The following is a 15,589-nucleotide window of genomic DNA, read 5'->3' on the forward strand; positions in this document are numbered from 1 at the left end:
AACGATTAGATAATCCTATTCTTTAAATGATATAAATTTTGTGCATTATGAGTTATAATATGAACGAAATATAATACTGTTAAGTGAATCTAGCGCCAGAGTGTCGCTATGGTAAACAAATACTAGAGTGAACTTTAAATAATGCATTTATTCTTGGTTTATGCGCTATCGGCGAAGCAGATTTAATTGAATCCAAGAAGTTTAAATGAAATGCAAGAAAAAATGTGTATAATTTAATATTCCGTACAAGGAAGTCATGTGGTGTACACATCAGATTTTTTTCTTTTTGCTTAAGTCTTAATTTCTTCCAAAGTTTTCTTATATCTGGTGCACAAAATAATTGACCCAGCCATATTTCAAATAAGTTTATTCACAAGTTTTTATACAATTCCATAGTTTAATTTCATGTAAATTTATTTTTCAAGCACTTCTTTTACAAAGTAATCTTCGTTTGAATTCCTCTTCATCAACAAAAATTTAAAAGCTTTATATAGCAAGATATTTTATAACCCGAAAATGATTATATGAATTGATATGTACATTATTTATATACAACTGTATCAAATGAAAAAAGACTGTGAATTAATAGTCGAAGTGCGATTCATAAAAAAGGCAATGTTCAGAACAATAATAGCTTCACGTTTCTAAAAAGCATTCATTTTTTTTATAATTACGCTTCACAAAGAATGACATTTTTTAAAAGAATGTTAGTAATGTTTAATATTCTTATACAGAGTCTGTTCGCACATTTTTCAGAAGATTTTGCGTTTCTATTTCAAGTTCTATCTGCTTGAAAATTTTTTTATAACTTCAGTTGTATTTTTGAAAGTATAAATTATATTCTACTACTTGAAAGTTTTGTTTTCACGCAAAATGGCGCTTTTAAAGAAGCAGTGGATGAAAGGTTATATTTGTGCTTTTTCCGAATAAAAAGTTTCGTATCTAGTTATTAAAAAATGTTGTGGAAGCCAAGGTTTTCCGATATTTAAACTATGTTAAGTCATTTAAGTTAAAATAACAGACCGAAAAATCATTATTCTAGAAAGTCATAATTATTGGAGAAGGCTTATAATGACACGAATATTAATATTGTGAACAAGAAAGGAAATGACATCAAAGTTTGATTCGAAGTGGAAAAATTGTTCTAAATACATATCCAAATGAAGAGCGGAATGTTTTGAGTGTTGTAAAAGTGAGACCTTTAAGAAGAAATAAAAATTCGCCAAGTCAAAGGACAGTCGCAGTGATTAATAGTAATTTGAATCTTAAAAAGGCGAAACAGCATGATATGCATAGTCTTTCTCTACGATTCATCGCCGAAAGCAGAACGCAAAGCAGAATTCTTTAGAAGAAACATTTATCCAGAGAAAAATTGAAAAATGATCCCGCAAAAATGAATTTTGGGTGTGTTTAAATGACTACAATAAAAAGAGATCCATTTATTAACATAAAAGTAGAAAAATGTCTTAAAACATGCTTCAAAGAATGTAAAGAAAGGTTTTCAAAAGATTTGTGACTGTTTCTGGTTTTTCATATAACGGCAAATCAAAAATAAAGAGTGTGGAGAAAAATGCTAAGGTCAGCTCCGCATATTATCATTAACATATTTTATATCTAATTTTCAAATATGAAATACCTTCTCTTTCTCCATAATGCTATCAATCAGTAGATCTGCATTAAGACAAAGCAAACAGCACACGTCAAGCTCTACAGCTAATTTCTTGGGAAAAAGGTGGAACAGCAGACGGGTATAACCTTGGACTCATATCCCTACTAAATCTCCTATTGTATGAACCATGCACTTTTGTGCTTTTAGACTTTTAACCACTTGCGTTACGACTAAATTTCCCGGTTTCGGCGCCGTGCGCTACAATATAATAAGCGGTAAAGTGTCTCATTTACGCCGCTCCGCGTCTGCAAGTGCACTCCAGAGCTATAACTCGAGAAATAAACAATCTCGTTGTTAGGCGACGTGTGCACCACGTTATTTTCATTTTTGCGATAAATGCCTATCGACGTGCTGTTCACGTCGCTAGCGGTTTCAGACAAAAGCATCTCGACATGCGTGGCACGTCTTTTTAGCGCAAGTGGCTTGTCCAAACGTCGACCTATAACTCTCCTTGGACTTTGGAAAACTGCTCAAGAAGAATGAGATAAAATACCTCATCCGATACTACAAAAGCCCCTATTGTCTTGGAAATTACGATGTAGAATGATAGTGAAGAATAAAGGTAATCAAACAGAAAAGTTAAAACAGAAGAATTTAACCCTTTATTTTCCTACCGAACTTTGAAGTCCCATCCATAAAATCGCTGAATTATGTTCCAACGGGACTTTTAAGTCACAATTTTAAAATTAAAAAGAAGCAAACAATAAAAATTTTGTGGGGTTCCAACCTTTTATCTGACAGCTAAGTGTGTAAGAACCCTGTGAATCAAGTAAGCGAATATTCGCTTTAGTTCAGAAACAGATACGTAAAATAAAAGAAGGGTTAATTACCCTTTAGTTATCAAAATAAGAACTTCACAGAGGGTCCCGTTCTCAGGACGTACAGCAAAGCCTCTAATTGGGCTTGAATTCAAATTAATAAGAAATGAAACTTAACTAAAGTTTAACTACAAGATATAGCCGAAGCTATCAAGATTTCTATGTAATTGGCCCCTAAGTGTCAAGCTGGCGAAGCTATCGAGGGCCTGGGCTACGGCCCACAGCGTAGTAATAGAGTAATAGATTAGAAAGAGCGTAGCCAAAATGCAAATGCGCACTAGTCAAAATTTGCTTTCTAACGAAGTCAGTGGAACTTCCACTTCAATACCTCTCTTACTTATTTGCATTAAACGCAATTCTAAAAACACATTCTGGTAGAACATTGTAAGCTGAAGTTAAGAAAGATAGGAAAGTAGCTTTAACTAAAGATAACTGTTAAAATCGTAGGATAAACCTTACAGACTTATAATATTTTTATAAATTTAATGTGAGATGTTTCTCGTGCATAAAAAATATAATAAAGAAGTTATAAAAGTACTGAATAAAATAAACTAATTTGGAACTTAAGGGTTAAGGTAAAATATTTCTTAAATACAATGAAAATCATCCGAAAATGTGCGAAAAGTCGCTGTCGTAACAAATAAGCTACAAAAAAGCTGATAGTTAGCTGAAAGGCTTTACGCCATTTTATGCTTTTAATATCCATAAAATAATAACATAAAATAGCTTTTGTTTGAACAAAGGATCAATCTAAAATATTACTTACGTTTTAGCGTGAAAACATGAGCTACATTATTTCTTGGTTACTATGTTTATAAGGAACATTGACACTATGTAGGTTTTGCGTACAAGAAAAAAAAAACATGTTTAAAGGTTTTTTTTTTAATTACTATTAAAATATTTGATGATTAATTTTATATTTATAAAAATAAACTTAAAGTAATTATAATACAAAAATTAAGTAAAAATAAATATATGAAATTATAAAATAATTTTATATTTCAATCAAAAAACTGTGACATAAATTTTATGTATGACTAGCACCGAGTTGTATTTTTATGGGGGGGGGGTCTGAAGATCAGGAAATCCAATGTACAACTTTTCCTAAACTTCCAAATTAGATACTTAATTGTATATTAATTTTACTAAAGACATGTACTATATAAATTATGAGATAAGCTTCATATATGACTAGTATTTGATTAATAGCTATAAACAGATATGTTCAATTTTTTATTGCTTAAAATTAGGCAGAAATGCAATTTAACTTAGCACAGCCTTTGAACAAAACTCTATCAATTTCGAGGGCGATCAGCCACAAATATTTGTCCTCTAGGAACAAAAATATTTCGACTTTTATAGCTTTTTCAACCAGTTCGATTTTTGCAAATTTTTTCAACCAATTTTTAAGTTTTGCGACTTTTTTTAACAAAGTCAATTTTTTCAAATTTCAGAGCAATATATATATATATATATATATATATATATATATAATTTATTTCCTAAACAATATTGATTAATTCATTATATTATCTCCTAAGTTTAATTAAAGTAGAATTATTTTAAAAGAGTGAATCCATACTGGTAAGTTATATTTTGAAAGATGTTTTGAAGTAACTTGAAAGTAAAATGCTAATAAAGTTTTAACGGGGACTGGAATTAAATCATCATGAAGAACAAAATTTCAATTGTAAAAGGAAAATTAAATTAAAAACATGTAATCATTGTCATTGATCGGAAATTAGTTGACTTTTCAAGGGGAACAAACCAACTCCCGTTCAATGAACAATAATTAATAAAAATACGTAAATACGAAGGTGTTTCGTCTTTACTCGAGTTATAAGGTAAAGCCAAACCGGCAATTCTAATATATATATATATATATATATATATATATATATATATATAATTTATTATTAGAAAAGGTTTTTCATATATTATCTACAAGGAAAATAAATTTAATTAAAACTATGAATCATTAGAAAAATTGTATTAAGTATTTTAAGTCAGTATTTCAAGTTATTTAGATTCCTATTGCAGTAAAAATTATTTAAAATCTGTATAGAAAAAATTTTAAGCGTATAATTCCTAAATATTAAAAATAAAATTTAAAGTACTGAAAATGTAGCTATTGTCGTTGATCGCAGATTAATTGACTTGTCGAGGGGAACAAACCAATCCACTATCAATAAACAATAACCGAATTAAGTGAGAGTGTTTCGTCTTTTTTCCAAGTAAGGATCACATTAGTTATTTTGCCAGAGCATAAGCTACGAACGATAATCAATTATTAGAAAGATATTAGTCTACTTAAGTCAAAAATGTTTTGCCATTAACAAAATCCAAAATAGAAATGAGTAAGATATTCTTCTGAATTTAAGGTATTTGTTAAGAACTGAATTAAATGAGATCCTTATTTTAGGAAAAATAATCTCCGACACTCTCATAGTATTGTAAAAACAATAAAAAAATTAAAAACCTATCGCTATTTGTACAAATTAATATGTGTACAAAAGAAGACATTAATAGAAAAATGTAGAAATGAATATATTATTTTAGATTAAAGCATTCTTTTATAATCAAACTCAAAATCAAAAGTAAAAACGAAATTTATACTTTCTTTTATATTAAAACGTCTATTTAAGTAAAAAGTAAATTTAAAATTTATATATTCCTTTATATTAATAAGAGAAATTAAAAGTAGTTATTTATATACAAATTTAGGGAAAAATGCCAGGTAAGAAATTAAAATTAACTTATTTGCATGCAAAATTTAAAACCAAATGGGGAGGGGGATGTAAATGTATTCAGTGATGGAATATAATAGGGTGTCGTAATAAGTGGTTGATGAAGTGTTGTTCTCTGTTGAGATATGGTAGCCCTAACTTGGTGAGATAATTTTATTGTTAATTAAAGTTGTCGTCAGAGATCAGTTTTAGTAAACATTTTTTAATCAAACAGAAGAAATTAATTAATTCATTTCAGGCAATGGTCTAAAAAGCATAAAGATAAAGGAGGTATCTTAACTGGTAAAGGGCTATATATTAGGCTGAGAGAAAAATGAATAGGCCCATTAATTAGAAACAGAATAGAATAATATATATATATATATATTAAATATATATTTGTATGTATACTTAACAAACAATACGAAAAGAAAATTAGATAAATTTAATTGAAAAACTCCTGAGCGTAAGATGTAGAGGATTAAATTAAAAAGTAATTATCACACACACACATACACCCAAAAAAAAAAAAAATATTAAGGATTCTTTAAAAAAAAATTGAAAAGGTTTTCCTATCTGAGGAAAACGTGTAGGGCGGTAAAATTAGAATATAACTGGGCGGAAAAATTGGAAGTGAAATAATTAAAGCCAGAGAAGGAAATTTTTTTAAACGGCAATTTAAACGGCAAGTTAGAAAATGTATTAACAAGAGTATGAAATAAAAATATTTAATTATCTTTTGTTTAATACTTTTCGATTACAACTTTCCAATGGGGTTAGTATTTAAAACAATTAAGGCGGACGATGAACGAGTGCCGAACACAAAATTCGTTCTTCTTGCCATTATGCGACTGAAATCGCTGTTAATTAATTGTTTTCAATTGCAAAATAATATTTTTAATAATCTCGGAATGCCAAGAAATATCTCGCCGTGTTATTCGGGACACTATTACTTACAAGCAAAGAACAAAAGTAAATTCAAAATCAAACTAAATTGAAATGGGAGGAAAACATAGTATACATAAAGAAAAACTGTACGCGAATACATTCGAAAATTTTATTCCTTTTGATCAATTATGAAAACATACGAATGAGTCTTACAAACGCCATTAAAATATATACATATGCAATATTTTGCTCCTAAATAAAGAGATTTATGTCTGGTTGCCCTTAAAATCTATACCAAACAAATGCTGCTATTTTGCCTAATTTTAAATTTTACATTGAAGTGTTTTAGTTTCAGTTTGTTTATTATTGCTTGTTAGATTCCATAATAAAATTAACATAGTAAGCTCTCTTAGAAAAATTAACTTAGTAAACTTGAAAATTAATTATTACATTTTGTTATCATAAAACATACAAGTTTCTAAATTAATGTAAAGTTATATAGATTATTATTTTTAAATATGAGCACAAATTTTCTTATTAAGCTACTACCTTAATTTACCTTCCAGATCGTACTTGGTTTCAAAGGGACCTTTCACGAGCACTTAAGCTAACTGATATACATTAATTTGGAAGTCAAACAGCAAAATTCAGCGTTATATTTGGAAATTTTCATAGGATTAGTTTCGATGGTTTTACCATCCTCAGTAAATCTTTCCATTAGTTCCAATCCATCTTTGCCTTCAGCCTTTAAGGAAATTATGTTTTAGTTCTAGTTTCATCAATAGATATCGCCGGTAGCTTAACCCCTGTCCATCCATTCTTATCTTATCTAATTACTATGTCTTACCTTGTTCGTTTGTGCTTTCGTAGCTGAGGATAATGGTTCGGTAAAACCAGCGAAACGAGTGAAAATTTGCAAATATAGCGCTGATTTTTGTTGCTTGACTTTTAAATTAATACTCGTTCGGCGTGTTATGTTATTTGAATTAACTGATATCTTTTAGCATTTTTGTATGCTTATCGATATGTGTGTAGATTCCAAACATACGCTACACAGATAAAACATTTTCAGTCATAAAATTTTGATAAAATACCATGAAAAACACGTTATTTACAATAGGTAAATGTATAAGAAGCCACCTCTGATTCTGGCTTTATATTACTCTACAGGCCTTTTCACAAGGCACTAATATATCCTACGCCAACAGTAATTTTCCTGCTTTAAGAATGAAAGTGTTTGGTTTTATAGACAAGAAGTTATGGAAAATATTTATCGATGACATTCGTGGCATAAGCAAAGCATAGTTTCGGATTTTAATAAATTTCATCCCTGAAAGAGCAAAGTTTTATGAACATTTATGAAAACATCTTAATTGTGATCGATCGTGTGCAGAGGGTATCAAAATGATGTTTACACTTTTGAGCATCAAGAAAAAAGAAACTTTTGAAGATGACTTGATTGACATTCTATATCTGAATTTGAATTATTTTGTTTTTATCGGGTTAGCTAGAATGTGATTTCGGATTTTTAATGTGAAACAAAACTCAATTTTTTTCTGTATAAAAAATTAACTTTAATCAGTCAAATATTTTCCGTTCTGTTCGATGCCCTTTTGCCATCTTTCTGGTAACGTATTAATTCCGCACTCATAAAAGTTCTGCTGTTTATCAGCAAAACACTCTGCGTACAAAATTTTATTGATGCTGGGGAAACATTACTTTGAATAATCTTAAGATGTGGTAAATTTACCATTTAGCACTATCTGTAGAGACATTAAATGTTTTTTGGAAGCAGGCAAGATGAAAAATGAGCAAACGCCTTGCCGGGAATCGAACCACGGGCCTCTGAAATACCGGCTCAGTGTGCTGACCATTACACCACGAAGGCATGCTAGGAAGGGGGGGGGAGAAATACCTTATATATCTCAATTTTAATGTGACCCTCATAAAACTTAGTGTGTAATGTTCAGTATTGGTTCAATGTTTGGTGCTCAGAGAAACGAATGGTAACAAACTAAGAAACTATGGAAATCATGACACAGACTTTCATAAAACCATTGAGAAAAGCCAGGGTTTAAGCGTTAAGCGTTACTGAACTGAAAAGTTTGCTCTTCTCGACCAGGAATATTGGTTTTCAGAAGTCTGTTTCAAAATAATTGCTTCCAATTCCTTTTTCGTCTTCGTTTCTTCCACTTCTGTAAGTCAAGAGACGTCACTGATTTAGGGCGTTGAGAAGGACATAACCTAGCAACTTCATTTGTATACTTATCTTGCACGAAACATGCAACTGAGACCATGTGTGCCCAATCCATGGAAAACAAATCTTTTGTTTGTCGATGCTTTCAGTATCTTTCTTTTAATGTTACATAGCCGGCCATTGTAGCCATATCAGTGTAGCACAAGTTTAATTCAAATATAAAATTTTTTCAGATTAGTCTTTTATAAGCCAAATCATGAGTAATGTGACTAATATGAGTATCATAGAAAATCATTGTTTTTGAATTAAGGCCAAGTTAAAATTCAATTTTTAGAAACGTTCTTCTTGAAAGCTGCATGAGAATTGATTTTTGTTTTCATAAAGTTGCGGTGATATTGTTTAGCTTTTAAAATTAAATCTTTGAATATCATTTTTTAAAACAATTGTCATAAAATGAAACTGAGTCATTCTTATAAAGACAAAATGTTATAGCAAGAAGAGATTATAAAAAATTATCATATTTGCTGACAGTCTCACATGTTAAATGATCTTGAATTTTTGAAACAAGGGAAAGAATAACTAGCGTGTGATATTGGCTTATATACATGAGATATTATATATTCATTGGGTAGAGAATAAGAAATAATAAAGAATTAATAAAAAGGTCTAAATATTCTATCTTAGATCAGTAAAAATAAACGTTTTTCTTTCGATGCAAACATTAAGATATAAATTTACATTAATAGATTTGAAAAAATTGTTTTATATTTCGGAAAAATACAAAAAAAATGAAGACAGTATTCCAATTCTAAAATTACATATTATTTCCTAACTTTAGGTGCCTTCCTAATAGTACGTATTTTAAATTGCAAATTGTTTAGATGATAACTATGGTAGCATCAACAATTTTAAAGAAAATTTCAAGCAGATATTCCGTTTACAAATGAATAAATACATAATTTAACACCTATAAGAAAACATGTTCATTATAAAAGTTACACATGCGGTCATTTTGACGGTGTATGCATTTTTAATGTTTTCTTACGTACTTCACCATGTAAAAAACATCGTAAGGCAATAAAAAATTAAAGAACATTTGAATTAACAAACAGAACTTATGACTGATAATAAATGTATTGCGATTTTGAAATTTTTACAAAAGCAGAAAACTTGTTGTTACCAAGCATTGACATATTATATAGTGGTGTAATGTAAAGCTCACAAATTCCCTCAGTTCCATTGTTCAACCAGTGTGTGCCAAAAATCAGAACGTAAAAATGCCCATCGGTCAAACTGACCGGTGTGTACTTATAGGTGTTAAGAAAGATTCTGTTAAAAGAAATTTTTATTACTTAACACATAGCCTGCTCAATAAAATCTTTTGCAAGTAAAATGAAATTCATTTTCCTATGAATATTACTGCATTTCGTTTTCTTTGAAAGCGATGGAAATTCGTTTTTTATTATATGAAAATATTTAAGGGCTTGTATTTGAATGGTTTGGGAAATATTGGTATATGTTAACACTCTCATCTTATGTGGTTTAAGTATTAAATTGATTTGAATTATAATATGGTTGTTTTTAAGGTATTTGTAAAAAGAAATCGACACTTTTGATTAAATGGACTTAAACCACTTTCAAATTCAACAAAATGTGAAAAATCATACATTCATTTATGAAATATTAAATATGGGATTTTAATTGAATGAAACCAATTTTTTATGAAAGTTTTATTAAATATATATTATTTACATCGGAATCTGATTTCAAGATTCTTTTTTCTATTCAGTAGAATAATTTCTATAAAATAATAATTATAAAATATTTAAATTAATTAAAATGAAGAAGGAAATGTACAAAATAAGAGTTTATTTTATGAGACCTACCTGAATCACTGTCCGATTCTAAGATGGCATTATCGATTTTTTCGAAGGTTATATAATATATTCTTATAAAATTAACAGTTACTAATTTTAGAGATAATCGTACTCATTTACTTCAAGTTAAGTGAACAAACAAAACACATTACTTAGTTTTAGACTCTACCAAAAATGGGCGAAGTACCAAAATTCCAGTGAACGAAAGAATATTTTTATGTCATTAACAATGTTGCCACACATATAAAAGAGAAGCAGAGAAATTATGCAGTACAAGTTTTAAATAAATAGTATGTTTTTATGAAAAGTGGACTTATATCAATTTCAAAGTAATTATATTTGTAATTTCATTAACCACGCAAATTTACATTGACAAAATGATTAAAATTTTGAAAGATACTTTGGGGGAAATTGTTTAGAGATAAAAAAACTCATATTGCATTCATTGTTACTATTATCCAATTTTTCGTCAAAAACAGACTTACACCACTTTCAAAGAAAACAGCTCATTTATCAATTAGTTGGAATCTTTAAACTAAAATCAGAAAATCATTGCTCTCTTTTAATACGGTGTTTTGATTTTGACAGGTAGCTTATTCTGTCATAAATAATTATGCATTTGCCTAACAAAAAGAGGCATAAGCAATCCAATATATCTAGTTTAGGCTCTAACACTGAAATCCAAGCTATTTACAATAAAAAAGTAAATGTAATAAATGGAATTTCATGGCGCTTATAGTGTATCACAAGCACCCAAACATGTATTCTGTGAAAAGATCTTTGCATGATTAGGAATATTAGTTCTTCTAGAAGTACATGTCAGATACTTGATATCAAATAGCAAAGAATACAAAACTAATGTAAAGCTGAGGAAATATATTTTATACAGACTAGCGTTTGGCATTGAGCCTCTCGAGTTCAAAACAGAGTCAACTATTATGCTTTGTTAGTCGTAACTTAACGAGAGTTGAGGTAATTTATTCTTTGAGATTTAAAAAGCACAAATATTATTTCTTAAAATTGAAACCTCATAAAAATTAACTTTTATCTCCACAGAAATAAGTGTACTGAACACCGAAGATGCTTCAGCAACTTGACAGTTGATCTTCCGAAAGAAAAATAATAGCAGCAAAAGATATGCAAGAAGGAGCTTTACAAGTCCCACATACGTTATACACATTAAGCTCAATCTCACATCTCAGAGAACGTGTTTTTCTTCTGAAAAATTCTAGCATACTCACTGCTTAAGTAAAGCCTGTTCATGATGCGCTGTGGGTTGCTGAGCTTTGGAACATTGATGTATTTCGTTTTTTTGTCACAGCAGTTAAAAATATATATTTATGTACTAGGAATTATTAAAATATTCGAAAACCTTTGCCATTTTGTCTGAAGAATAAAATAAATCGGTATGTTTCTGAGCTCCTTTAGATAGTGGCCGTTTTTAATTTACTCAAAGATGTGGTTGATTTATTTTGTTTAACTTGATTATTATTTGTTAAAGATAATAAATGACAGCTATTTCTTAATTTTTCTTTTCATAACAAAGTAAAATTATTTCCTTGCTTAGTTACTAGAAATCCTTTGGTTGATTAAGAATAGCTTTGTGACGTCCGTTTCCAGTGCATTCTTATTCCAGTGCATTAGACTTATGTGCGCAGGTGGAAATCTTGTCTCGCACATATCAGAGGCTTCTTGTGGAAACGAAACAATGCCTAATAGCCATGGCTATGTTCCATAGCATTGCCTTGTCTCTGATTCGTCAGTAAGTTAGTGTCTTTTGTGCTTGATGCCAGATTGAGACACACTCTTTTCATGCTTTTTACGGAAACTATTATGTCTGGTACTGAAGCATAGGTGCTGCGGAAAGGTTTGGATGAGGTGTCGTGTTCATTCGTAGCGCAGGAAAGCTCTTATTGTACCAGTCCTCGTCCGCATCTTGCCGCATAGCTGCTGCCATGTTAGGATTCGCATGTCCCATGGGAAAAGGCTGGGCAGCCATTGGTGGATAGCTGGATGTCATGGGCTGATAACGGCTGCCCATGCTGTTGATGGCATTTGGTGGTGGGTACTGGTATCCCCTCGATGCTACAGTCGCGGTTGGGTAAATATTTCGCATCATGGCCCCGTTGCAGGTAGGGAGTACAGAGGGCGCTGCAAGTGCCTTCTGCAACTGTTTCTCCTGCTTCCGGTACTTGGCTCGTCTGTTCTGGAACCATACCTGAAAAACAGATTTAATTAAAATTTGTTAACTAAATAAAATACGCATTTGAACTAGATACAAAAATAGGCGGTGTCTTAACTAGAAGGAAGCGGAAGGAGCGGTCCTTTTCCGGCAGTATATTTTTGTTGGCAGAATTTTCCATGTGAAGCATTATTTTGTAGGGCTTAGCGATGTGGATTGTCCAGATGGCGAAGAATAACGAGGTTTGGAAATGGCATAAGAAATAAATTTAAGGGGAAAAATAGCTTTTACACTAGATGAATCCAAAGAAATCGGTACGAAATTCACAACAGCTACCTCATATTCTTACTCAGTGGAAGCTTTTGAGAGAGTAATACGAATGTCAACAAAATCATGATATATGTGACACTGATAAGGAAGAATTCCTTCTTAGTGAAGAAATATTTCAAAATTTTATTTCCGTTATTGCTAGGGAAAACGAAATAGAGACTTAGGAATGTGGTTCTTTCTAACTTATACAATCTCAAGAAAATGTTCTAAATACTTTAATACTGTGACGAACTTTCCTCTCACTTGCTGTAACTGATTGTTGTTAGAAGCGTTTTTCTAAATAAAAATCATTTCAGAAGCATTTAAAGCCTAAAAATGTATCTTTTGCTTTAAGAAATCTTCCTATACTGTCAACATAACAGAAACTGGAGCTATTAAGTAGATCTCTGAAATGACATCAATGATTTTGCCATCAACAAGAAAATAACTAAATAAATAAATAAATAAATAAATAAATAATAATAATAATAATAATAAAACTGAAATGTTTCAGATTTTAATTTAAGTCCAAAGGGGCGTTTTCTTAACGTTTTGTGTGTTACCTTTATTTATTAAATATCACGTTCTTTGCATTTAAACCATAAAATTCTCTTCAACAGCAATATCGCAAAAAGCTGATGTTTCGAATTGCAATATATCCCCGCGTGTTATTGATAAGTACTGATAACTAAAGCTTGTTCAACAGCAATATCGCAATCCTACGGATTAAAAATAGTTTTATATGAGCCTATCTTTGGAATTTCCGATACACAGTTCCGCGCGCTCGACATAAAAAGGTTCCCCCCCCCGTAGAGTATTGGCATTGCCCGCTCTTAAATCGTTGAGTATGTTAATCAAAAATTCGTTAAGTTTTACAAAATAGATAATAAAACAAATTCCAAATTCCAGGTGAAAACGTACGTTATTCAAAATTGGATGGCTTTAGGTCACATTTTTTTAACACAATGCGAGAAACATACGTACATTTATGCAGATTCTTCATTTTTTAATTTCTGTAAATATAATACAGGGCTCTAATATTTGGTGGCAACAATTTCAAAAGTGATACAGCCTTTTAAAATTATTAACGCAAAATGCCAAAACGAAAATAATAGTCCTCCAGAGCAAATTGCCCCTTTGGACTGATAATAATAATGTGATTTTCAGACGATGGAAATAAATTTTTACTTAAAAAATAATCATTTGAAGTCATTTTTAATTCAAAGGGGTAATTTGCTCATAATTTTCCCAGAAGGTCTATTAATTTCATTTTGGCATTTTGAGTGAATTCAAGACAAGCGTTGTTTCACTTTTCAAATTGTTGCCACCCGATATTATCCCCTATAATATATTTAAACAAATTAAATAATGAAAAATCTGCATAAATGCATGTATGTTTCTGTGATAAAACAAAGGTACCTAGAGCCACCAGAATTTGAATAACGTAATCTTCCATAGAATATGGGCTTTGGAAGCCCTAATTTGAATTTGAAATTTGTTTTATTATCGATTTCATGTTTTGTAACACTTCAACGAATTTTTTATTAACAAGCGAAACAATTTCAAAGCAAACAATGACAACACTGTACAAAAAAGAATAATAAATAATAATAATAATAATTTTTTTTTAATCTCTAGCGCGCGAGACTCTGTGTCGGAAATTCTTAAGCTTGCCTGAATTTAAAACTATTTTGAGATATTGCTGTTGAACTGAATTTTATTGTTTGAGTACGTAGAACATGATATTGAATAAATAAAGGTAACGTACAAAATGTTAAAAAAACACCCCCTTTTGACGTAATTTAAAATCTGAAACCTTTCAGATTTATTATGTTTTATTTATATAGTTTTTATTTATTTACTTTAATTATTATTTTGTGTATCGAGAGGGAAGGCAAACTCAGGGATCGCAGCGGACGGCAAGTGTTCTAGGTTAGTCACTCAAAATAGGACTTTTATAAAGGAAAATTAAACATTTTTGATTTATCCGGAAACTGAGAAGGCCGTTTTAAGCATCTTAACCTTTGTCGTCTCTTAATTAAGGTAACATTCGCATTCTCTGAGTAATTGAGCAAAGTAAACTTACTTAAGGAAAATAGTTTCTTTTTGTTCACCTACTGAGTAGCTCTAATGATTGAATTGTTTTTGGTGTGTAACAGAATGCAGAAACTGTACAGTTCTGTTAACTGATCCTTTCACAGTTCTTCTTGTTTCTTTATCATAGCATGATATTTCTTCTGGGTAATGTATACTTATAACCCTCTTCTATAACGATTTAATTTTCAAAAGAGTATAATTATTGCTCTTAATGCTGAGGAATACTGATGACAGTGAAATATACTGAATATTATTTTAGTGTGACAAGCGAAGTTCTTGTAACCTTACTCGCAACCGTGGTCGGGGCACTCGCATTGGATCAATGGGTTGCTATAGTTGGTCTCTCAGAATCAGCTGTCAAATTTTGTTGTTTCATGGCAATTTTATCGCCGATTCGTAATCGATGAGAAAATTTTGTTATTTAATTACATGGAAGAAATAATTAGAATTGGCCTTGACATACTCAAGATTAAATGAATTATATATTAGATATTTCTCAGAGCTTCAGAAAGCTAATGACTGCTTCAGATTTTACAAAGCATTATCTGAGCAAATTTTGCATTTGAAACCCATTGGTCCATTCACATGTTACGGCTGTGTTTAAAATACCAATGTGCAATCAGAAAATTCGGGAGCTGCCATTTAATTTATCCCATGATTCCGTAAGTAAGCTTATGTTGTCGACACACTTAACAAGTTTGCGATTATTATTTCAAACTGAAATATGGGTCCTAGTATAGAAAAGGGTACCCTTTGATATGGCGCCAAATTACGAAACTGCTACCAGTTTTCTGGGAACCTAGAATCGACGCTGTCGCTTTATTGT

At 30.6% G+C, this 15,589-nt stretch overlaps 1 protein-coding gene across 1 annotated transcript in view; it reads right to left on the bottom strand.

Moving 5' to 3' along the window:
* Nucleotides 1-350: 350 nt before the first annotated feature.
* Nucleotides 351-15,589, bottom strand: part of LOC118193971 (homeobox protein unc-42-like) — a 169,168-nt gene continuing 153,929 nt past the window's right edge. Inside the window, exon 4 of the mRNA XM_085822317.1 lies at nt 351-12,393. Within this exon, the coding sequence (XP_085678443.1) occupies nt 12,007-12,393 (387 nt within the window). The 3' untranslated portion in view covers nt 351-12,006. The remainder of the gene's footprint in view (nt 12,394-15,589) is intronic.

This window comes from Stegodyphus dumicola, chromosome 1 (genome assembly GCF_044657685.1).
Source record: "Stegodyphus dumicola isolate Sdum_Otavi_A_Nest chromosome 1, ASM4465768v1".
Lineage (NCBI taxonomy): Eukaryota > Metazoa > Arthropoda > Arachnida > Araneae > Eresidae > Stegodyphus > Stegodyphus dumicola.